Raw genomic sequence first — 25,688 nt, 5'->3', positions numbered from 1 at the left:
GGAATGGGAGGCAGGAGGGTGAGGGAGAGGAGTGAGGAGAGTGTGTGAGCAGGATGACAACTCTGGCCTGAGGGGCTGAGTTAACACTCTCCCCCTCACTCCATCCTTTGTCTTATCCATCAGTGGCATTCAAACACAGTTATGCAAATGCATATGCAAACACGCCAAGGCAGACACTCACATGCTCACGCAAATAACCCTGAAAAAGCACACCCAAAAAGCCTGACAGGCCTGCTGACCCGTACTTATTTAAAGGATTTAGTGATGAACATGGATAGAAATAGCCTTCCATGCACTGGATTTGGTTCAATAATGTATACCTCTGTGAATGCTATTTATATTATTCCCTGCTGGGTCTCTCAGAGGGAGGAAGGCTTGGAAGAAAATGCTGGCTGCTACTCTTTCATAGTAGTGCTTATGGACTATTGATGTCTCCTGGCATCACTCATCAGTTTCAGACCTAACCGAAGAATTACATCCATTGTTTTGGAATGATGATTAATCCAAAAACAACACTGTGCCTTGTGGTTCTTATGTGTGCTCAACTCTACTACAATAATTGCACTTGCATCAATTATTAATTCTGTGATATGACTCTAATATCCTGCTCCAGGGATTTCTCCACTACTTGAGTGATGCCAGAATAGTTATTCTTCTTTAGAGTGTCTTTTCAGCCCTGCTGAAGCCTTCTGTTTTTTTTTTTCCTCCTCTGCAGTAGAAAAAAGGCACGTCTATTTTCTGACAATAAAACTGGTATTTACATGTATATCTGAGGAAATGGTGCTTTTGATTTATTTATAAACTTTTGTTGTTGTGGCTGCATCAGCCACGCTTCTCCATCTGTTGGCGAGGTGTGTGTGTGTGTAAGTCTGATATGGAGAGCTGTTTTTAGGAATACCAAACAAAGACAAAGAGGGAGGCTGGATCCAGGCTGCATCCGTCTCGGGATCGGAGAGGCACCCAGCGGTAGCCTGGAGGTGCAGAAGGTGGGCGTAAAAAGAAATGTATAGCTGCTAAATACACAAGCATCATATAAATACGCAGAAGCATTTACATTTCCGTATAAACTCAAGCACAGAGCACAGACCGACCTTCAGTTATGCTGACGCTGAATGAAGGGAAATACAATGATGGTCATGCAATGTCGCCTCATGTAATTTAGCTCTTTGTCTGATCCCAACCCCCCTCTCGCTCTTTCGGCCTCTGTGGCTTACCTTTCTTCAGGCTGGTGAAGGGCAGGGTGTACTGGCCCACAAATTCACTGCTGAGGAGGCCGGTCTGCTCTCGGACACAGAAGCGGATAAGGCAGAGCTCGGGGACGCTGATGCTGAAGTTCATGTCAGCATCCCAGTGAGGACTCAGAGCTGTAATGGTAAGAATAAATAAGCATCAATAGGTTTAGTTAAAGCCACTATAATCTATTTTTTTAAAGCGTTTAGCATCTTTTAACTAATTGTTTATAATTGCTTTGACTCACTCTCATCTCTCTCATAGCTGCAGGCAGCTGTTTACAGTAAAAACTTAAATATCCACTGTACTCTCAGCACCAAACAGACAAAGTTAACAACTAGCTAATAAACACAGTGGAGCATTTAGCAGCTAAACAGACCGATATTTTTCTGCTGAGTTGGCAGAGACCAAAAACAGAATATTGAGATTGAATATTGGGCTTCCATTCACCTGGTGAAACACAACTCCAAATTAATGCTAATGCTGCTCCCTGTTTGCCATATCAACTGTATAGGGCAATAACATTTCAGTATTGTGTTGCAGCTTGTTTCTGCTGCCCCCAAAAATCTGTTATTGCATGTTTAAAAAGCTAAAGCTCCATTGTGTCATTTTTTTAGTTGATTCTTAGCAAAAAAAAAAGTTGTTCTTTCACAAATGTGCTCATTCATGTGTAATTACTTCCACCAACTAATCAAAGTATTGTCGTACGTGTAGAATCTGCCATTCAGACGGTCGCCATGTTGCGCCTCCATCTTTAAAATACATTAGCCAAAGAGGGACATACCTCCGCCTTTAGCTCTTTTAAACTCGGTGGCACCGGGACAAATGCCAGGGAGGGAGGGGGAGAAGATAACCAAGGAAGTTAAAAGAGAATTAAAACGACAACACGACAGGCAAAGCAACAAGACCAAAGTTAATATTGGAGTGGCTTTTCCAAGATGGAAAGAGCTCAAAAGGAGCAAGGATTTTTAAAGGGACGCCTCCTTTCTTCTCAAAAGGTAATTCTGTAAATTCAAAGTTTTATAGTTGCTTGACTAACTATAGCATGGTTGTGCATAACGCTAGAACGACGTCTAGGAGATAGGCTACTTTTCCTCGCGTCAATGATGAAAAAGGATTGTCTACCTTGTAACATAAATGTAATCATATGTGTCGTGATTTCCCTGCCAGACAACTCGCGTCCTGTGCAGCTGTAACACAGACTAGCTACAGCTGGAACAGCTGTGTGTAAATGACGGAGATACTAAGAGCTAATTTCGGTTTCTTTGAAATGATCGTTCATACTGCTCAGAGAAATATATTAAAAACACAAACCTCCGTTGCTTCTCTCCTACGCTGTAAACATTGCCTTACACTATTAATCTCGTACAATATACAGAATAACGATAGCACTGATACTTTACATTAGCTTGCATATGTTTGGGAACCTGATAACTAATGTTAGCAATGAAATGGTACCAAAATAACGTAAAACTATTATTACACTGGAAGGAACACTCACGGATGAAGTCGTACTTCTTGGAATAATACGGCCACCGTAGGAGTTAAAATGCGCTCGTAATGGAAGAAAGAAAGTAATATTCAGTTGGTTGTCCTATACAATTTCACCGCTAGATGGGAGAAAGCCTTTCTACAAGAACTTGTCTAGAGAAGAGATATTTCTTTAGACACGGTGCTGTGAAGCAGAGGACAAACAGAAGGAGCTTCTGTTCACCAGAGCCAATAGAAAGGTTCTGCTGTGGAAAAACTCATTTGTTTATTTATTTCGCTTATTGTTAAACAAGACCAAGAGTCCACAGCCATGCTAGCGGACATGTGAAGCTGCACTTGGTGCTTAGACCCACATGCTAACATGCTCACAATGACGGTGCTAACATGCCACCTTTAATTTGTATTCACCAGTGACCTTATCTGTTTGATAGTGTGAAATGATTTTATGATTTATGCCCATGCATAAGTGCTCTGCGCCCTCCAGGACTCACACTATCACCCACCCTCTCTCTCTCTCTCCCTCTTTGTCTCATCTCAGCAGCAGCAATACAGTGTCGTATCCCATCAATGTTATGTCTTGATATTAAGTTCATTTTCATGTGCCATTTTAAAAAACGAAAGCTCCAAGCCAAATGCGACATAGGGTATTGTGTAGTACAGTACATTTAAGAGCCAAACAGTCGTTTTCATACTTTTCATTATAAACAATAATAAACTAGAACTAGTCATTATGAATGTTGTGATGTGGTGATGTGGCATAGTCATAATTCTGAACACAAAAAATATTTGTGTATGTATTAGTGCTGGGATGATATGCTTTTGTCCTGATTGGTTTCTTTCACAATACATGGGTGCCGATTGGATTTGTATTGCGATTTTCATTGGTTTTGCGATTCTAGAAGTATTGTGATTCGATAGTATTGAGTATTGCGATTTTGTTATCCTTCTTTAACAAAAAAACAAAGTTGCATATACACGTCTAGAGACAATATATCATGAGACATTTCTAAAATCTAATTGTTATCTAAAAAGAAGGCCCATCACATGTCAGCCAGTCAGTCTGACATTTATTTCATTTGTAAAGAAGTACATAACATGTATTTTCTGCATTCACTCTGTTTTGCTGGAAACGGATATGATGTAGTCGGTGGTACTGTATAACCAGAAAATATTTAGGTGACTCATTGGTTAAAAAAATAAATAATAATTCATTAAAAATATCGATTCTAGGGGAAAAGAATCGATTCTAAAAATTGTCGCAAAAAATCATGATACATACGATTTTCCATTTTTTTTTTTTTTTTTTTTTTTTTCACCCCTAGTACAGTATGTATGAGGATCCAACTGATGCTTAAAATCACTGTAACACTTCATCCTGTATGCACTGACTGTCAGCTCCATGTTTCCAGTCATAGAAATAGTGCATGACAGACTTATCTTCAAAGGAAATACACTTCTACATTTTGAAGAAACTTATCAGCACATTTCTAGCCCAACAGCAGCTTACTGGGAAATAGATTTAAAAGGAAGAGGAAAAACAAACCCACAGAAACCACGAAATACTGCTGTCATAGACAACTCCTCCAGTTTAGGTGGTTTCCATGTTTTTACTTGAAGTTTTACATTTCCCTACAGTATGCAGGTACTTGGCATGTTCTCAGATGTCATTTGTATCTGTATCTGCATTTGTTAGTATAAAACCAGAGCTGCTGGCATGGCTGAAGACTCGTCTGTTTGTTTTTTTACTCCTACTATTCCGATATTGATGCATTTGTTCTACAGTATGCCACAGTAGTGCCATTTTTAAGCAAGGACTTGTCAAAGTCACAATGCCCAAATTCAGAAAGAACAAATATAGAGCCCACAAAACTCATAACCTTCTGATAAAAAGAGTTTATATTTTAATAATAATTGTAATTCTTAATTTCTAGAAAATTAATAGTTAAACACTGCAGACAAAATGCATCTTGGATTGATAAAAGTAAAGCTTGGCCAGTCAAGCTGTGTCTTGAGATGTCCCAACAAGGCCACATACAGTTGGTCTTGCAGTACTTACAGTTGTTTTTCACAGTATGTGTGCTTTTTCTGCGGGAGTCAGATGCAATCCCATGCATCTCCACTCTGACAAAGGGGTCCAGACCTTTGCCACTCCTGGAGATGGGTAGGTTGGACCCACTGATCACCTGCAGATAGACACACAGATATGCAGAGTGGATGGTCACATAGATATGAGGTATGAGAATGTAATTGATCAGAGATAAATGGTAAATATAAAAGAGAAGAGAAAACAGGAGAGCCAGTAAGAGTAGAGAAAAGAAGAGTGTGGAAGAGGGCTGTAATTACACTAGTCTGGAGAGAGACGGGCTTATCTGCAGTCGTCTCACAAGGAGCCTTCCCTTCCCCAGCTCTGATCAAAGACAAACCTGCATGTACTCATCACGACATGCCCCGCTTGGCACTGATGGAGCTCAAAATTAAAGTCCCTTTTCTTTTCTAAAGTCCCGCTACAAAACACCCTGCATTATTCTCATTCACAGTTACAAAGGTCCATACTTGTGAGCGTATAGATTACAGTTTGAACACTATTCATAAAGATTTGCTATTGAAAAACCGAGCATTGCTTGTAGTTGACAGTATTATGCTAAATGAGATCTCAAGGGGAAATATTGTTTTCCTGAGCAGATGAATAATTTACGACCCTATGTTACACCACTGAATGCTACTCATGACTCTGATTTCCACCGAGTTGAGAGCTGAGTCAAGATTGCAGGATTTTCCCTGAAGTGATCAAATAATACAGAATGATGATGTGAATAAATATTAAGGTATGATTTCTCGTGTGTGTGTGTGTGTGTGTGTGTGTGTGTGTGTGTGTGTGTGTGTGTGTGTGTGTGTGTGTGTGTGTGTGTGTGTGTGTGTGTGTGTGTGTGTGTGTGTGTGTGTGTGTGTGTGTGTGTGTGTGTGTGTGTGTGTGTTACTCTATGATAGGACTTTAAAGCAACAGCTTTAACAGGTTATATTTAGAACAGCTACAATATTGACTGAGGTCCACAGGTCAGTTATTGTAATAATTTGGCTGAACCGACCCTTATAGAGGGAGTTTTTTTGTTATGATTCATAGCTGTTCAGAAGACTGATTCTGGCAGAGTAACAATGATGTTCCCTCGTCTACCTCCTTTGCAGTAAGTCTGTATGAGTCCCATGTGATCCCAGGAAATTCCACATATTGTCCTTGCAGAACAAAGCTTCACATATCTCTGAGTCCCACCATTATGTGCTATATAAGAGCAAACCGTTGTATTTCTGTAATTGGACTTAGAAGAGTTAGTGTGTGACAGTTGTCCTGATGGCGCACTAAAGAGATGTGACTTGATGTGACTGTTCGCTACAGCTTAATTCATCCTTTTCCATGTAGATACAGTGCTTTACAAGTGCTGCTATTACTGTCCCCTAACATACTTAAAATAATGGAAAAGGGATGATTTATTAATTGGACCCTGGGTCTGATTGCATTAGATCACCCCTCTCTCTTCTTTCCCTTTTTATATTCTGAAGGATATAATTTAATTAAACGGAGACACTCTCAGGGAGATTTACATTATTGTTGGTTCACAGCATCTGGTAGGAAAGCATTTATCTGGTGGCTAAGAGTAAAATAAGCTCTGCTACACAATCTCTATATTGCGATGGCAGACACACACACACACACACACACACACACACACACACACACACACACACACAGAGTCCTGTAACGTTACACCTTAATCTATAAATCCACCCTGAGTGGATTATTCAGCGTTCAGAGCTCCATAGCTGTACCTTTAGCAGCAGGTGTGTGGGTTTGTGGCCGTGCTGGCTGCAGCCGGGATCAAAGCTCCTCTGACTGGACATGAGCACTGCCGGCTTCAGGACGTATCCACAGCCGCCGTTGTCCTGGAAGCGGCCATCATTAAGGTCCATAGGCAATCCCAGAGACTGGAAATTGAGAGCCACTGCAAAACATGACGGGACAATGTTGGAACCATAGACATAGAACAATAATATAATATAATATAAAGACAACATGAGTCTCTATCGCCATTGTTTCCAATTGAAGCAATTCTAAAACTTAACCCTGGTAAGATGGCCGCCAAGTGGTGTCCTATCTATTGTTTTATATCTATGGTTGGAACTATGAAAACAAGCAGCTACAGAACAGTCAAAGAGTATAGAAGTACCAAGAGGCGAAACTCTATAGAACGTTGTGTTGCGTTCAGTCCAAGATGGCGGAGCTGCACTCTTTAGAACTTTCCATTGCAAGCTGCAGCTCAGTCATTGGTGCGTTTAGTTCTAAAGAGTGCAGCTCTGCCATCTTGGACTGAACGCAACACAACGTTCTAAAGAGTTTTGCCTCTTGGTACAACTAAAACATTTTTAATAAGAACAAAATTGAGGATGCCTAAAGCATGTTTATATAAAACGAGCAGCCAACATGAGATGATCTAATGCATATCTTCTGTTTACGGACTCTTGTTCATTCTGCAGGAAAGAGCTAAATTATACCACAACTTAAAATGTTTCCCCAACAATAGCATACATTGCATCATGGACACCTATAAAATCACTAACTGTGCAATAAGTGCATTTGTAGTTGGTTTTCTGCAGTGCAAAGCTCTGTGGTGGCATGTGTGCTGCATATGTCTACAGTGATGACCCATTTCAGACGTGTGAATAGATTGTCAGATAAAGAAAGCAGCTGATGTAATTCTGATGACAGTTTTGAGCTATATCTCAGCTGGGCTGAATTGTGACAACCAGTGAGTGTGCAATAGCATAAGTATATAATAAAGACCTTTTCATTTTGTCCTAACAAACACACTGCAATGCATCATTTTATATAGGTGTACGTCTTAGGGTCCCATTGAATGGGCTGCTCATCTAACTGTAATTGATCCATCTAGGCTGCTGCTTTGTACCGCAGTCTCCTGTAACTGTGAAAAGTGATGCTCACCATATGCACAGCTGCCATTGAAGCACGTAGACACTCTGCTCAGTGATCAGCAGGGCTTTGTGTCAGAATCAGTGGCTGACTGAGCAATGGAGACAGATGAGGTGAAGTGACAGGCACATCGGCCAAGACAGCGCGAGACAGGTCTGCATTGTGACTTTAAGTCAGTGGGTAATCGCGCATTACCAGAAGGCGTGAGGATGTAAAGCTTTTGTGAAGATATTTTTTAAGCATATTTGCTCTCAGGAGCGATATATGTGATATGTAGTCAAGCCCAATACTCATGCTTGATTTGAAAAAATGGAGAAAAAAAAAATAAACTAAACTGTGACCCAGACAAGGAAATAGTTTAAAGAGAAGAAAAAAAAACATTAAGTGGGGTGCAAATGGATTGAAAAGGTGTGATAAGGTCCAGGAGAGGACTTGCTCTGGGGAAAACACAGATGAGGTGGTCAGGGTGTGGACTGGAATGAAATGTTCTTTTTACTGCTAATCGACAGGACACTTGGACAGGTTGTTCCCTTAGAAGACTGGCAATCTGAGTTTCCAGACTGCATTTCTCTCCGTTTTGTGCATGCGTGCGTGCGTGTGTAACTTTTTGATTCCTGTTAAAACTGCTGACACAAAGGAATTAAAGACATCTTTTTTGTGCATTTGTTTTCAGGGTTTCTTCTTGACCAAAACAGAAACATAATTGGCAACAAAGTACAAATAATCTTAGCAAAATTGTATTACCCTTGTATTTCATAACCCTTTTATATTTTACTTTATAAACATTTCCATGACTCCATTACTGCATATTAGATAAACACTGTATGTATGTAATCACATCAAAGAGTTTGGAAATTTGTTACTGTTCAACAAAAGATGTGATCAGCATGGTTTGCTAAGTCATAAAATTAATTTCAGATTAATGTGCCTAAATAAATGTGTGTGGATGCATGTGGGTATATGTATGAACTTTTACTGCATAGCTTATGTGTGCAGGCCCTCTCAGACTCACCGAGCTGTGAGCCAACGTTCCAAAACTCCTGAGGGTTGTAGTTGGAAGAAGACGTCCTCGAGCCTGCTGGGTAAATCCTGCTGAGGAACTTCTGGTTGTGCTGAACAAAGTCTGCACCTGAGTGTGGAAATGCACAACACTTACAGGTCAAATGTCTCCTCTGACATACACTGATTCTGACTTAGTCACAATGGCTGTGTGATGCAGTGATCCAGGAAAGCAGTGAGGTTTATCTACAGGGACATGGCCACTTTTTAATAGTATCGGGTTTTTTTTAATTGATGATTTGCTTTTATTAAAAATATGAACTGATATAGGATCCTATGAGTTACCAATGTATTTGTTATTTTAGCATTATGTCAAATAGATTTTTAAGAGAATACCTGAAAAGGTGGAGACCATTTGTCCTGATTAAGGTTTGAAGCCTGTATAATTATGTTCATTCTGGATAGACTAAAAAGCTTCAGTCTGTAGTTTCCCTGCAGGGCTTTAGGATGACAAGAAACTACACAGTTTTTACAGCTCCAGCATAGCCAAGACTATTCCTGGTCGCTGCCATTCAAGCCAACCAGCTCATAATGTAGCTGTGTGTCTGAAAAGTGTCACTACTCCTCAGCAGAAGAAGATTTCATTTCTCTACATCACTCTGTTTCTCCAATATACTGCCGCACAGCAGCGCAATGACAGTTTAACTGATTATCAGTTGATTCAAACCTCTGTGGGCTCTTTCCACTTCCCCAACAGTGAGAGTATAAGGCATATTTCTGGGCTTGTGCTGTTGTGCTTTATTCCCTATAAAGTACTCCCCTATGTCGTATATGTCATGTTCAATATGCTTTTGTTATTATGGAGGTTTATGGTACCAGATATAATTGCATTTCTTGTCCAAAAAGGACCTACAGAGACTTCTCCTTTGACCTCAATGCGATTGTAAATAATGTGAATCTGCTGGTCTCATCAGAATTACATTTTGTAATATTTGCAATTGATTGTATAGTCTTTATTACTTCAGAATCAGGCTTCCCTTTTCTCGTCCCATAGTTTCAATTCTATCAATAACATTTTACCTGAGGCTTTGACTAGCTTGCGAGCTTTCTTCTCTGCCATTGATGTGTTCTCATAGTAGTTCTGATTGTCCTTGGAATGACTGAAGCTGATGAACTTAACAGACCTGGTGTATACGACCAGGTCAGATAAAGCCTCTGACACCGCCACCTTCTTCTTCTTCTATGTGTTAAATTTAGGGTAGAGAAGAAGACAAACCAAATACAGCACTCACCAAATTGCAACAAATAGTGTTGAAATTCCAAACAATAAAGTTTTACCTCGTATCATCTTATAGCAATGGCAATTTCATTTGTATAGCACCTTTTATTACATGCAAAGCCAAAGTGCTTTATGTTAAAAATAGCATAAACATTAAAACAAAGCATGAATAGAAATAAGAATACAATATAAGCAAAAACATATACAATCTACAAAAACATAGGGGGCGAACACACACACACACACACACACACACACACACACACACACACACACACACACACACACACACACACACACACACACACACACACACACACACACACACACACACACAGTAATTGAGCAAATGCCTGAGAGAATAAGAAGGTTTTGAGTTTGCTTCTGAATGTGGACACAGTTGTGATGGATCTCAGGTCATCAGGCTCTTGTTCCAGAGAGCAGGACCTCAGTAACTGAAGGACCCCTCATTGGATCTGGATCTTATTCTGGGTCAAATTTAGAAGGCCTGATGACCTGAGAGGCCTAATGGGGTTTTGATCAGTGAGCAACCCATTAAGTGCTTTATAGATTATTAGCAGGATTTTTAAAGTGATTTTGTATTGTACCTGGAGCCAATGAAGAAATTTGAGTACCAAAGTAATGTGTTCAAATTTATGGTATTATTTATGGTTATATCTTATGGTTGCAGTGTACATCCAACTATATGTCTACAGTACACAAACAGTCTAGATCTGTCTCTATTTTTTAAGAAATCTGTTCTTAAATCTAACTGACTTACTTTTGTCTTTGACCCTGCCTTTCTGGGAGACCAGAACTTTGCTTTGGTTTGCTGATCCTCGTCCTCCTCATCATCCTCCTCATCCTCCTCTCCCTCATCTACACTCTCCTCTGCCTGTGTCCCTGCTGCATCCTCCGTCTTAATGGGAGGCTTTATCTTTTTATTCTTGATGAGGATCTTATACTTCAGGTCCTGGCATCCCCACAAATACACATATACAGTATGAATTCACACATTAATAAATGCAAAGGTAACCTTAATCATGGGAACCTATATTTGCCCCGCACCATCACACAGTTGTATCAGTCAGTCAACTCAAACTTAGGAAACAAACCATCAAATCAAAACATTTGATTTGCACAAACCACCCCCTCTCAGATTTGTCAGAAAGATGCTATTCTTCAGAGAGTCACTCAGTAGCTTCATCCACATCAGTGCATGCACACAGCCAAGTTTGGTAGGATAAAGGAGCAGAAAGCAGCAGGTGTACTGAATCACAAATATGTTGCTACATTTCACCGCCCTGGCTCCAAAATCTGTTTGTACTAGGTATCTTTATGCAGATGAGCAGCAATATGCTTAAAGTGAAAAAAACAACAACATTATGGTATGGACTTGAAAGCAGTTCAATGGTAAGCCACATGGCAGAAAGTCACTATGTCAGCTTCACTGTATGCACAGGGAAAATATGCAAAATAATTATAGATCTGCCAACATTAACAACCCATAAGAGTCCATATAGTATGAAAATTATAAGCTTCAGCACTTCCTTTGGCACTGCACTCTTTAATTTTTGTATTGCTGTTACAGTCTGTAGACAGAGGCTTTGCTTATGTTGATGTAATTTTGGATATCATTTTACCCATGTTTATGGTAAAAATAGAATAAAGTAGATGTAAAACCTTTAATCTAAGTGGTCAGAGAGTATAAGGTGATGAACAGTTCTGAGAATCGCACATTGGTTACACTTGCATAATTGGATGGTAACTTGGGTGTAAAGCTGCATGAATGTGACACACGAGCACTTATTCAGTGTTCAAGTTGCTGGGGGTTAAATAGTCAAGATGAAACCATTAGTGCTGAGGCTCCTATCTAAGCCCCCTCTTCCTGAGTCATAAAGATAAAGAACGATATGGGGAAGAAAATCTTATATGCACACTCAGGATAAAACACAACTCATGTCTTGCAGTAAATTCCAAAGCAGTAGAAGTCAGAGGCAGCAAAGAAACTCTGGTGCGACAGCACACATTCATCCACTCTCAGAGAAAAACCTTCATCCTCCTCGTGATATTCAATAGACTGGAGCGACTGTGCCGGCATCTTTCAGGCCAGTCGCTCAGTCATGGGTTGAAGCAGATGCTTTCATTGGAGAGTCCAGAATCCAAACAGGGTAATCTAAATTAACAATCAGCTCAAGTGCCTCAGCATGCTTAAAATGATGGACACTTCGCAGGATCAACCACATCACATTTGATTTTGCAAATCTCTGAGAGACTAAAGAGGCTTGTCCATTAACCCCTGCATCCCAGTGGAGGAGAGAGGCAAAGGGAGCCTCAGAAAGAAACTAATGAGGCCCTCCGTGACGACCAAAAGGTCTTATTTTATCCTTGTTTTTCTTTGCTATGGCAGGCGATGAGGACTTATACATACAAACACTATCATGCCTCTACCTGCACCAGCAGCTCTAACATTCAACACAGATTCTTCTTCTGATTTACACCTGAGATAGTCAAGCTCTCTCCTTTCTGAGTCTTACATTTGGGCTTGGGAGGTCTCCGGTAGTTGGGTGATCCAAGGGAGTTCTCAGCAGCTTTTCCCCCAGGATAGAGATGAGGTACTGGGCCATGACCTCCTGCTGCTCCTTGGAGCAATGGTTTTCTAATGACAGTATCACCGGGTAAGCAGACACCTGTCAAGAAATAATCACATCAAAAGAAATCATGATTCAAACCCTATTTCCAACAATTAGCATCAACTTGGATCTACTGCTCTCTCTACAAGCTCTTAATTCCCCCGACACATCACAGAGAATGGCCTGGATCAAAGTCAACTTGCATGCAAAGCATTGCGATCAGAGATGCTATTAATTAGAGCAAATGCAGCTAAGCAGGGACTCCTGGAAGCTACAGAGTCAGGAGTGAACACTGAGTTAGATGCCTGGAGCACCACTCCGGGAAATGTGTGTCATGTAACATACTGTAAGCTGTTACCTCAAAGGCATGTTGCTCCACAGTGGTGATGACATCCTTAAAGAATATCTTGGTGGTCAGGGTGTAGCCATGGTAGACTACAGGCTCCATATCTGGCCCATCCCAGCAGTCAATCTCCAGACAGCGACAGCCTTTCCTCAGAGCACTGTGCCACACAAATACACACATAAGCGCATGCATGCATACAGAGACACATGCAAACACACTGAGCTGTGGCACGTGAGAAATTACAAGTGAAGCATTGAGGCACAAACTGAGTGATTCCCTTTTCACGCACAAATTCATCTCAACGACTCCCATACATGTGAAAAATGACTGTATTATTATATATAATGTATATAATACATGCTAATAATTTACAGCCAGTGGTGGAATGTAACTAAATGCAATTACTCAAGTAGTGTACTTAAGTAAAAATTTGAGGTACTTGTACTTTACTCGAGTCCTTTCTTTTAATGCCACTTTCTACTTTCTACTAACAAATTAAGATTTTTGCACATAAAACACGTAGTTTATGTGCAAAAATTATGTTTTATTATAAATTAAACTACCCAACAATATACAGGCCTACAAGTACAGCTGAAATGATTAGCTGATTAAACACTTATGGTGTTTATTGTTGATTGACAGAACTGTTTTGTTATTTCCAGTTTATAAAATGGGATTATTATCTATCTATAAAAACGCAGTTAAGTTCCCAAGTATTTTTAAAGCTCTGAACATATACAACTAAAAGTTTCAGTGATAAATTATAATGTATGCCTTTCACAACATACAGGCTCTTGTGAATCTTTTATTTCTTCCACCAACAAATACATTTGGTCATTTTCCTTTCTTCTCCCTCCCACCTGTGAGCTAGTGGGATTTCTCCTCCTACCACTTTGTTGTCCTCTCTATATGATTCCTGCATTATCTAAGTAAACCAGAGCTTCCAGGCCACTGGTTTGGAGGGTTCCACTCTACCAGCCAGCCAGGGCGCTCAGCACTTTCACAGGGTCCATAAATACAGCACTTCTGCTGCCATCAGCCCCTTTTGTAATCACCTCCATTGTCCCATAAAGGGACCACAGCAGTTTCACTATGCATCAGCACATGAGTGGGTCAATAAAATGAGAGAATCCTGATAACACACGCATGTAGGTCTGTAGAAGAGACTTTAGAAGTAAAGTAAAGTGTATTGAGGGGTGTTTTAGATCTGTATCAGAGCTAAATGGTGTTTAAATTGGCCTTATCAGTTGACTTGAACCACATTATTAGCAGATCTATTACAAAATTCTGCAGATTAGTTGGTTAATTTGCAAGTATAATTTAATGATGCAGCACTTCAGAAAATCATTCCCACTTCCATTTGGAAGTGGTTTTCAAAAATGTGAAGAAGAACACAAGCTGTACTGTATTAGCTGTACGTCCCTACCAAAAATAGGCATCAAGGTGGCTCTTTCCTACTAGCTGATCTCCAGTCAGGTAGGTGTTGTGTGATGTGGAGATGAAGTAATTGGTGAGAGGCTGGTCCATGTATTGGTACACAGATGTGTGGGCCTGGTCAAACACGCAGCAGTCTTTGGACTCCATGTACCTGAGGAATCCTTCAAATGTCATAGACCTGCTTTCTCTGGCTGTTGGAGGAGGAAGGAGCAGTGTCACTGACAGTCAAAATCAGCCTTGGCTATTCTACCAAGCTCAAAGCAAAAAAAGAAGTTTAAAGCCAGCTCAAGCAAAAGCTCTGTTTCTAGTTTTAAAACATTAAAACAAATCAAATGAATATCAAGACTAAGAGTCTACAGCCATGCTTGTGGCTCTGTGAGGCTGCACTTAGGCAGCACACAGCGTTGTCACCAATGACACAATGCAATGATAGCATGCTATGTTTAGCAGATATGAGAGCAGTTTAGCATGTTAGCATGCTAATGTTTGCTAATAAGCACTAAACACAAAGCACAGTTTGGGCTTAGCTTAGTTATAAATGTCATTAGTTTGGCTTGTATTTGGTCATTAACCGACCTGATGATGCCAAATGAAAAGTCGGGATCAGCGTAGTCATTCGAATTTATCCTTTGGGCAAGCACCATGAATGTCGGTACAACATTTCATAGCAATCCGGTATTGTGCATGCTGGCTCACTGCCATGGCTTAATGGGACACTTGATGGAAGTGAGCCATCGTTAACTAAATTTGTTTCACATGTGCCTTTTCTTCAATGACAAGTCAAAATGTCTGCTGTAAAAAAAAAAAGTCTTGTTTTGCCCGTGCTGCTAATGGCTGAACCTAGAGATTATACATTGTGGATGTGCTTTTACATTCATCAGTTCACTTTCAGATTCTTGTTAAATTGCTGAAGATTTCAGCAAGAATGTAAGTATAGTGCAATTATGCAGGTAATGTATTTGCTAAAAATAAATATACAGTATAATAATGAAAGGTACAGATGCTAAAAACTGCTCTTTAAAACCTTCTCTTACTTAAAGACTGTATAAAGTGAAACAATTGCAGTCTTCGGTGAAGCTGCAGACTAATTGTGAGCCTTTTGTTGTTATTTTCCCTGTTTTTCTGTTTGTGATGCTGTGAATAGCCAGCAGTACACTGATCCTGATACAACATCTGTTCTACTAGTCCACTGACGTACCTGACTCTTCCATTTTCCTTCTGTCATTTCAACCCCCCTGCCCCTGGGCTTACAGCAAATGACTTTGTCAGCCTTGCACCACTGGAGCTTAAGCCTTGACTTGTGTTTTAACTAAATTAGCATTATTACTTGACAGAGTCTAGAGAGTAGATGTTTTTTTTTTACCCATAGTGATGAGCAGCAAGCAGCCTGAAGTGGTACGCAGCTCTCCCTTCACTTACCTGTCTCTTCAATCTCATATCTATCAATCAAACTCTCTGCCATCTCTTCATTTGCTGTGAGCTCCATCTGCTCCTTGTGGAGGAACCTGAGGAGGGCGCAGGCAGGCAAAATGGTCTGCTCTGAGGTGTAGCATTGGTACAGATGCTGGATTTCAGCTCTCCTAGAGGAGGGGGCCTTGCCTTTCTTCATCTTGCCCTGCACACAATCAGTATAGCCTCTTAATCCCTTGTCTTCGATCCTGAGAAGTTATTCTTTAGTTTCTTTGTAAAACTTCCATCTTTTATGAAATCAACATGCAGTTCTGAGAAGAGTATTTCTTCTTATTATTTATTAAAGGCTTGTGTTTTTTCCACAAGGCTGGATATTCGTCATGATAGTGTTAGAAGAAAGAAAGTGTTGAATGTAGGTCCTTTTTTTAAAGCATAAAACTTCAGATAATTTTTTAAGTTGTCATCTTGTAGATATTTTAAACACTTGTATGTGTTTCAAAGACACAGCACATCACTTGCTCTCTAAAAATATACAGGAAATGGTGAATAAAAATTTCAACTCAGAGATGTATCCCAGCTTTTACCTGAGCTCACTGTTGAAATACTACTTTTTCAAACTAGGCATGAGAGACAATAAAAGAGAAGTCAGGGTCTTCACTCACACAAAGTTCTCCCATCCACTCACAATACAACCTCCCTTTCCTTCCTGTTTCTCTTACTTCCATCAAAAACTAATGCAACGTCTGTGTGACTTTCTCATTTTAGTCCCTCTCCTCTCCTTGTCATTCCTCTCAGTCAAGGGACAAAAGTGTCTGTGACTTTCCCTGGCTTTGTGTGTGTCTCTCTCTCTCTCTCTCTCTCTCTCTCTCTCTCTCTCTCTCTCTCTCTCTCTCTCTCTCTTCATACCTTTCATCTCTGTTCTGCAGCCCCTGACAGTTCAGACATATGCCTAAACCAGTGTTGTCACTGGGTGCCCTGTAGTGGGCCGGCCTCCCGTTGTATCTGTTGCCTCAGTGTGAGCAACACAAAGCAACCAGCTCTGCTATATCTTCATTAACCTTTTATGCAGTGCAGCAGCTGTATCTAAACCAGAAGATCCCTTTGAAGTGGTGTATTACGTCTAATGATTGGATGATAACACTAGAAAAGATAAAAGATCTAACATAAAGATTTGGATAAACCTTTCTTACTCTTACTTCACTGATATTGGCCAGTAAACAACTGCAACTGAGGAGGGAATTAGCTAGATGCAACTCTTGAAAACTCAATAAAATATCATGTAAAAAACAGCCTACCTCAGATACTGATGGCCTCTTGGTCCCCGTAGATATTTAGGAACAGGATATCAGCTGGGTACAAAAAACACTCAAAACAATCTGATTTTTTAGCAGGTTTCTGGGGAAGTAAACAAAGCTGTTGCCATAGTGACAAAACATTCCGATTCTACAGTAACTGACACCTGTTAAAAGAAAACAGTGAAGATCATATAAGGCAGAGGATTAAAACTTGTGTCTGTCTCCTCTTATTATTTCAGACACGAGCAGTGGACTTAGTGATAAAATACAGACAGAATATAGTATGTGAAGATAGAACTTTTGCCTTCATGTTCCTGCCTGTTGAAAAGTCTGTGGGTGAGTAAAAGTCTTTCCCTTTCAAACTTCTGATAGTCACATTCATCATATCTCAGTATGATTAATAGTATAAACCTATACAGCATAACCCAGTGATCAAACACAGATATCCAGTTGGCTAAGTACACTCCTTATTTCCACTATGGAAGTTGTGTTTTCAATCCTGTCTTGTAGATTGTTCCAAAAAAAAAAAAAAAAAAAAAAAAGAGGACCTTACAGATCTCAGTGAAGTTTGATTGCTTTACGTTTGAAAACTCTACTTGGCACCTGACTCCTGTCTAACATGCAAAACTAAGCTGGTCACCATGGTAAACATTAAACCATTAAAACATCAGCATATTAACATTGTCACTGTGTGCATGTTAGCATGCTGACATTATCATTTAGCTCAAAGCACCAATACACAATGTGCCTAAGCACAGCCCTGTAGACCTGTTAGCATCTTCTTCTGTTAGAATCTGTTGATTCTCTTGATCACTTATAATGTTTTCTGATATTTTGTTGTCAGCTGTGGCCTATTTGATATAAACTGCTATTACTCCTAAATGCACTACCAATATAATTATTACCAAATTTAAATGAGAGCAGTAACACATCTACTCTGAATTATCCTACACAATTTGATGCTGTTTCTTATGTCAATGGAGCAACTGGAATATGATTAATGAAATGCCTATAATTCATGAGTCTGACCAAAACACAAGGCATCTTTGTCCAATGCCCTAATATTTCTGGACAGGATGAAAGTATTTTATAAGTAAAAATGCAGATTCAAACTTTAAAAAATACATATATTATAATAAATCATTTAAAGGATTGTGTAGCAGATGTTTGAGCTCTGTGAGTGCTCTATTTCACCAAGTGATCTGGTCAAAATTAGTTGTGATTTCCTACAACAGCATGGTAGATTGAAGCACTGGCATCTCCTATTACTGGTATTAGTGCTACAGGGTGCGCTGAGCTGCTGTCTGAATACATCATGCAAATCTAAAGCAAAAGAGAGATTGATTTCAATGGTAATAATTTCATGGAAAAAAGTCCACATTCTCAAAAATGTCAATTGACAGAGAGGCTTTAAAGCCCCAGTGGATGAAAGTGCAGAGGTGTCAAGTAACGAAGTACAAATACTTTGTTACCTTACTTAAGTAGACATTTTGGGTATCTATACTTTACTGGAGTAATTATTTTACAGCATATTTTTTACTTCTACTCCTTACATTTTCACGCAATTATCTGTACTTTCTACTCCCTACATTTTAAAAATAGCCTCGTTACTCATATTTCAGTTCGGCTTGTTTTCATTCCAGCTCGTCAGTCATTGTTCAAAAAAACACACACACAAAAAAACCTATCCAAATCGCTCCATCCGGAGAGAGTAAATTTGATTGTGGTTGGATGAGAAGTATAAACATAGCTATTCCGACGCCCTATTGGTTTGTACGCGATCCATAACACCTGTACAGACCCGGTGCTAATACGCCACCGATGTATGGAGCTAAATCGGGGCCAAATGTTTTGTTCATTTGAAAAAAATATATATAGTTGAAAAAATAAAGCTTGAAATTGAAAATTTAAGTTTTGGTCAAAACTTGGAAAAAATAAAACCATGTATTCAAACTTAAAATAAGTGTACCAATTTTTCTTTCAGTTTGAATAAAATATAGATTAAATTCTGGAATTATTTTGAATAAATTATAAATTTTCATTTTTCACTTTAATATTTGTTTTCAGTTCCACATTTCATGTTTTCAGATTCAAAACTTATTTTTTTACACCTTCAAATCTTTTTTTTTCGGTTTCAAATCTTTTTTTTTCGTTTTCAGATCTGTTTTTCACTTTCAGATAATTTTTTCGGTTTCAGACTTTTGGCCCTGATTTTGCGTGGGGGGCGTGGCTTCAACTCAGAGGGGCGTGGTATTATGAGTGACAGCCTAACAACGAAGGCACAAGACTCCTCTGTCATGTTGACTTCAGGAAATGGTGTTACTGTGAGAACTATGACTGAATGCTTTCTATCCACTATATACATGTGATGTTTACTTAATAAACTGATGCAAGTGACAAAGTTCCATTTAAAAAATTGTATTGGACAACACATGGTACCAATTACACTATAAGAGCAATAAACTGATTGTGCAGTTCGGCAGGAACAATGACTTCTCCCACTTCCATGTATGACATTGAATGTAGCACCACAGTATTCACTCGGCAGTCAGCATAGCGTCCGCTCCGCCAAGGCAACCTGCTGGCGCAGCCCACAGGTAAGACATGTGAAAGATATTAGCCTTTTTGAATAGATACTTTGGGACATTATCCCCTCAGTGGCATTTTTTTTGTCATTAACACATAAAGGGAAAATAGGTGGACAGCTGGAAATGAAGCATCGCTAGCACAAAAGTTAGCATTAACACACTAGCTGGTGTTTTTACACCAATTTTAGTGTCCAGCTCAAGTTTTTTGACTTTAACGTGTAGTGGTCTTTGTTAACCTCTGTTTGTCAGAATGACCATAACTCGACAGTGGCTGCCTGCAGCCGTACAGCCTTATAAATGTAAAACATTATAGATAACTAACATTGCTAGTGTTACCTTTTCATGGTTAGTTTAAACAACATAACTTGTCCTGGTCCGCTTTGTTAATCAATCAATCAATCAAAGCTTTTATTACGGACACACATGGTCCAGAAAACAGACAGTAAGACATACAAATACAAAAAGACAAGTTAGTGTATTCTGATACTTAAGTTAGGCTGTGGTAGAAGCCTTCAAAGTTTGCCCACTTGGCATATTTTGTAAGGCATAACTGTCATGCTGTTACATGTAACGTTATAGTGTAAAACGTAATTTATCAGGCTACAGCATTAATGTAAAGTCATATTTGTCTACTCTATAAAAGGACCTTCTTCACTGCAGCCAGTGTCAAGTTATGGTCATTCTGACAAACCGAGGTTAACAAAGACCAATACACGTTAAAGTAAAAAAAAACTTGAGCTGGACACTGAAATTAGTGTAAAAACACCAGCTAGTGTGAAGCTAACGTTAGTTAATGCTAACTTTAGTGCTAGCGATGCTTGATTGCCAGCTTTGTCCAGCTGTCCACCTATTTTCCTTTTATGTGTTAATCACAAAAAAAAATGCCACTGAGGGATAACGTCGCAGTATCTATTCAAAAATGCTAATATCTTTCACATGTCCTACCTGTGGGCTGGTGCCAGTGAATACTGTGGTGCTATAAGTCATACATGGAAGTGGGAGAAGTCATTGTTCCTGCTGAACTGCACAATCTGGCACAGTTTATTGCTCTTATAATGTAATTGGTACCATTTGTTGTCCAAAACATTTTTTTAAATGGAACTTTGTCACTGGCATCAGTTTAAGTAAAAATCACATGTATATAGTGGATAGAAAGCATTCAGTCATAGTTCTCACAGTAACACCATTTCCTGAAGTCAACATGACAGAGGAGTCTTCTGCCTTCTTTGATAGGCTGTCACTCATAATGCCACGCCCCTCTGAGTTGAAGCCACGCCCCCACGCCAAATCAGGGCCAAAAGTCTCAAACCGAAAAAAAATATCTGAAAGTGAAAAACAGATTTGAAGCCGTAAAAAAAAGATTTGAAGCCGTAAAAAAAATAACTTTTGAATCTGAAAACATGAAATGTGGAACTGAAAACAAATATAAAAGTGAAAAAATGAAAATTTATAATTTATTCAAAATAATTCCAGAATTGAATCTATATTTTATTCAAACTGAAAGAAAAATTGGTACACTTATTTTTAGTTCAAATACATGGTTTTATTTTTTCCAAGTTTTGACCAAAACTTAAATTTTCAATTTCAAGCTTTATTTTTTCAACTATATATATTTTTTTCGAATGAACAAAACATTTGGCCCCGATTTAGCTCCATACCGGTGCCTTAACGACCGTTATCTACCGGACCGAATAGCAACACGGATTTCGGTGCCTTACGTGCCTGCGCGATGCTCCGAAAACGGACGTTAGAGGGAACTGAACATCGCCGCACGGGACGCAAGTCAACACTACAGTTGGAAGCAGGTTAGCCTAGCGTTAGCTAGAAGATGGAGTAAACATGATAAAATGCTGAGAGCTAAACGGTGTAAAAGTGTGTCTATATTTCACTGGAGAGGAGTCTGACACCAGACTGTAGCTGCCGTTGTCTGAAAAACACAGAAGAGATGTAGCCTACGTGTCACCTTTTTCAGCCCTTTTGAGTTTGCAGGTATGATTTTAATATAACATTATTATAGTCATATATTTTGTCCCCGCATTTTAGAGTTAAGCTGTTGTCCTTAATGGCATTTCCCTTGAACGTTTTTTAAGCCAAGGACCCTTTAACTTAAAGTGAGATGTAGCAGGGACCCCCTACATATTGTATGAAATTAAGTTGCATATTAAACTGGGCCTACAATAACTGTTAGGGTAACCTAAAGCCTTCTTACATACCTTTTTTCATAAGCTATTCAAATATTAATTGTTAGCATGATTTTATAAATCATATTTTAATGTTACATATGTGGCACAGTAAATCTAGGATTAACTGTATCTGTGGGCTGATATCTTAGTGACTACCTTACCTATAGGCCAGTAAGCCTATCATCAGTTGGAATTTATATTTGCTAATAATATATTGGAATTATGTTAAGGCATTTTATTTTTGTTTTTTTTAAAGACTCAAAAATGTACAATAATTTGGAGGCCCCCCTGCAATGACTCTGAGGACCCCCTGTTGAAGATCTCTGCCTTACATTACTTTTACTTTTATACTTTAGTTTTGAAACCAGTACTTTTACACTTTTACTTAAGTAAAAAGCTTGAGTTGATACTTCAACTTCTACAAAAGTCTTTTCAAACCCTAGTATCTATACTTCTACTTGAGTAATGAATGTGAATACTTTTGACACCTCTGTGAAAGTGTGAGCGCATCATGAAAACTCATCTATCCAACAGTCAGTAAAGCTTAGAGAACATCTCCACGGATACTGTATTGGTTGTTTTAGCACGTTTGACAGGAACTTCCTCCCTGGTTGTCTGTGTAAATCTGAATGTTATTGGCGTGGTGTGAATCACTGGTGCACAACAATAGTCATTGCCTAGTCATAGTCCAGCAGAGTCATTCCTGTCTACACCAGGCTGTAATGGCTCGGACTTGTGCCTGTCAGAACCATTGGGCATATGAGTTTGATGTGATAATTCCCAGGCAGTGAACATGAAGCCCTGTATATGGCCCCTGTCTCTGCATCACTGCACCTCCCTCTCCACGGTCGGTTAGTTGGACTCATCTGGGAGCAGAGTGTGCTTTTGTGAGAGTGTGCTCTTGTGTATGTAGCTTTCAGTTTTTGCTTCTGTGCTTGTGTGCATCTGTGCACATTGAAGGGTTGATGGTAAATAAAAGATCAGCAGTGTGTGTGTGTGTGTGTGTGTGTGTGTGTGTGTGTGTGTGTGTGTGTGTGTGTGTTTGTGCGTGCGTGTGTGGGAATGCATATTATAGATGTGGAGCTCAGATGCACCAGCATGCTGCGGCACCGTCCCTGCTGCTCATTGTGGGAAAATCAGATCACTCTGCTTCAGTCCACATTGTGATGAGCAGAGATCAGGGCTCCGGTTTAATACTGTGGCAAGGCAGAGTCAAAACCACACCTGTTCAGATGTTTAAGATGAGAAGAGCTGCAGAGTTTTCAAATGTGACTCTGTACTTGAATAAGAGGGTGGGGGGGGCAGCCCATGTTTCCTTTTGACAATGTATTCCCAGCTGGATTTCCACCAGCTCATTTGGTATTCATTGGCCCGTTGGAGCTTTGAGTCAGACAGCAGAATGCCAATGCTTGATTTTAGGGGATAACTAGAGATGTAAGGAGCTGTGAGCTCTGGCATGCACTATGTGTATACGGTTTTTGCACTTGTTTTCAATTCCATCCAATTCAATTTTATTGTCATTCAGCATGTTAGACACACAGAGAACGAAATTCGCTCTCAGGACCAACAATATGGCAGTGGCAGTAATTCATTAGCCTATGATTAAAAATAGATAATGTTTAAATATAGAATATAAGGTTTAAATATAGAATATCATCTAGCAGGGTTGCTAGATGATATTCCTATGATGTCCTAAAGAAATGTATGAAATTAAAAAAAGTAACTAGGCTTTGCCAAATAGGTTTTGGAGGAAATGTAATTTCTAGTTTTCCCCAGTCTTGTCAACCACAAAGAAGTAGGAGGAGGTCAAGGTGGGTGGTTAGGCATATAAACAGGACTTTGAAACCTGAGATCATCCGAGACATCCTGTTTCCTATTCGTTGTTAGGTTAGGGAACGATTGTAGATTTGTTAAAGGGGACATATAAAAAACTCACTTTTTCCAGTGCTTGTGCACATGCATTTTGGCATCTGGAGTACCTACCAATCCACAAAGTGTGAAATACAACACAGTCAGTGTTTTGTGGGCTGATTAGATCAGAAAACATGGGATTGAGCAATTAATTCCGATTTGGCTCCCTGTGTACCCAAATGAGAAGCTGTGGATGAACGAGGTCTAACAGCTGCTCAAGGCAAGAGATACAGCCTTTAAATCTGGAGACACCTCAACCTACAGAGCTCCCAGAGCCAATCTAAAGAGGGGCATCGGGTCTGCAAAACTTAATTACAAACAGCGTATTGACGAAGTCTTCGAGAACAATTCTAACCCACGACGGATGTGGGAAGGCATTCGATCAATCCAGATTACAAAAAGTAGACTGACGCCAGTCAACAACGATGTTCACCTTGGCAGAGGAACTTAACAGTTTCTATGCACAGTTTGACAAGGACAAAAACCAGTCTCAACTTGGCCTCAAACTGGCAGGAGATTGACTGCCTCTTGTCCTACACACACAGGAGGTACGGAGGGCACTTATCAACATCAACATAAGGAAAGCTGCGGGTCCTGATGGTGTGCAAGGACGGGTGCTCCAAGCCTGTGCTGACCAACTGGCAGGCGTATTCACTCACATATTCAATCTTTCGCGCTTCTTTACGTTCTGTTCCTACGAGCTTGGAATCTACAACTATCCTGCCTGTTCCAAAAAAATCACTATAACCTGCCTTAACGACTACCGACCAGTTGCTCTCACTCTTGTCATTGCAAAATCCTTTGAAAGACTGGTGATCAGCCACATCAAAGACTCGGTCACAGCCGACCTAGATCAACACCAGTTTGCCTACTGGACAAACAGATCGACTGAGGACACTATGTCTGTGTCTTTGCACACTGCCCTCTCACATCTGGAAAAGCCCAACACCTACAGTACGTCAGGATGCTCTTTGTTGACTACAGCTTGGCATTCAACACCATCGTACCAAGCCAGCTGATCAGCAAACTACAGTAGGAATAACCGCTTCCACATGTAACTGGATTCTGGATTTTCTCACAGTATGTCAGGATGAATAGGCACACATCTTCCATCCCCAACCTGAGCACCGGTGGGCCGCAGGGTTGTGTGCTGATCCCCCCCCCTCTATGCACTTTTCACCCATGACCGTCAACCCACCCACGAATCGAACATCATCGTGAAATTTGCAGACAACACGACTATCATCGGGCTAATATCAAACAACAATTAAACTGCAGACAGAGAGGAGTTGCATAACCTGACAACATGGTGCGACATCAACAACCTGGTCTTAAACACTACAAAGACCAAAGAGATCATTGTGGACTTTAGGACTACCAAAAGTCCACTCACAGTCCTGTAACCATCAGGGGAGTTGATGTGGAAAGGGTCTCCAGATTTAAGTTTCTGGGAGTTACAATCACAGAGGACCTCTCCTGGGCTGACAATGCCTCGGCAGCAGTAGGCACAGCACAACAACGCCTCTACTTCCTGAGATGGCTGAAGAAAGTACCAAGAGAGAAGCTGCTGATAAACTTCTATAGGTGTACGATAGAGAGCACCCTGACAAACTGCATGACAGCCTGGTAGAGTAGCTGTACCAAAGCCGCCAAAAAAGCCCTGCAGCGTGTCGTGAAAACAGCAGAGGAAATTGTGAGCACTGATTTGCCATCACTTGAACACCTTAATAAGACCTGCTGTGTGAAAAGGGCTAAGAACATTGTCAAGGACACTACTCACCCTGGACATGGGTTGTTTGAGCTTCTCCCATCAGGCAGGCACTACAGATTACGCAGAATACGCACTAACAGACTGAATAATTTCCCAATTGTCATAACACCACTGAACTCTGGAAAAGTCATGGA

General features: G+C 40.0%; 1 protein-coding gene across 3 annotated transcripts; it reads right to left on the bottom strand.

The window, feature by feature from the left end:
- Positions 1–768: 768 nt before the first annotated feature.
- On the bottom strand, positions 769–17,199 carry LOC114560804 (1-phosphatidylinositol 4,5-bisphosphate phosphodiesterase zeta-1). Of its 3 annotated transcripts, none has more exons than XM_028586435.1 (12): positions 17,102–17,199; positions 15,816–16,011; positions 14,386–14,587; positions 12,972–13,116; positions 12,518–12,670; positions 10,762–10,953; positions 9,782–9,941; positions 8,715–8,831; positions 6,544–6,716; positions 4,778–4,904; positions 1,215–1,364; positions 769–971 (listed from the first exon to the last, which is right to left on the bottom strand). In XM_028586435.1, exons 2-12 carry the CDS (start codon positions 16,003–16,005, stop codon positions 889–891), a joined length of 1,692 nt encoding a protein of 563 aa, XP_028442236.1. In that variant the 5' UTR covers positions 16,006–16,011; positions 17,102–17,199; the 3' UTR covers positions 769–888. The 3 variants fall into 3 exon arrangements, with proteins under 3 accessions (XP_028442236.1, XP_028442238.1, XP_028442239.1); XM_028586437.1 differs by having other exon boundaries at positions 9,782–9,938; XM_028586438.1 differs by lacking the exons at positions 15,816–16,011; positions 17,102–17,199 and adding an exon at positions 14,973–15,161.
- Positions 17,200–25,688: the final 8,489 nt, after the last annotated feature.

This window comes from Perca flavescens, chromosome 8, assembly GCF_004354835.1.
Source record: "Perca flavescens isolate YP-PL-M2 chromosome 8, PFLA_1.0, whole genome shotgun sequence".
NCBI classification, from domain to species: domain Eukaryota; kingdom Metazoa; phylum Chordata; class Actinopteri; order Perciformes; family Percidae; genus Perca; species Perca flavescens.
Note: the sequence above shows the minus strand (reverse complement) of the source record. Positions and strands in the feature narration are given on the sequence as shown.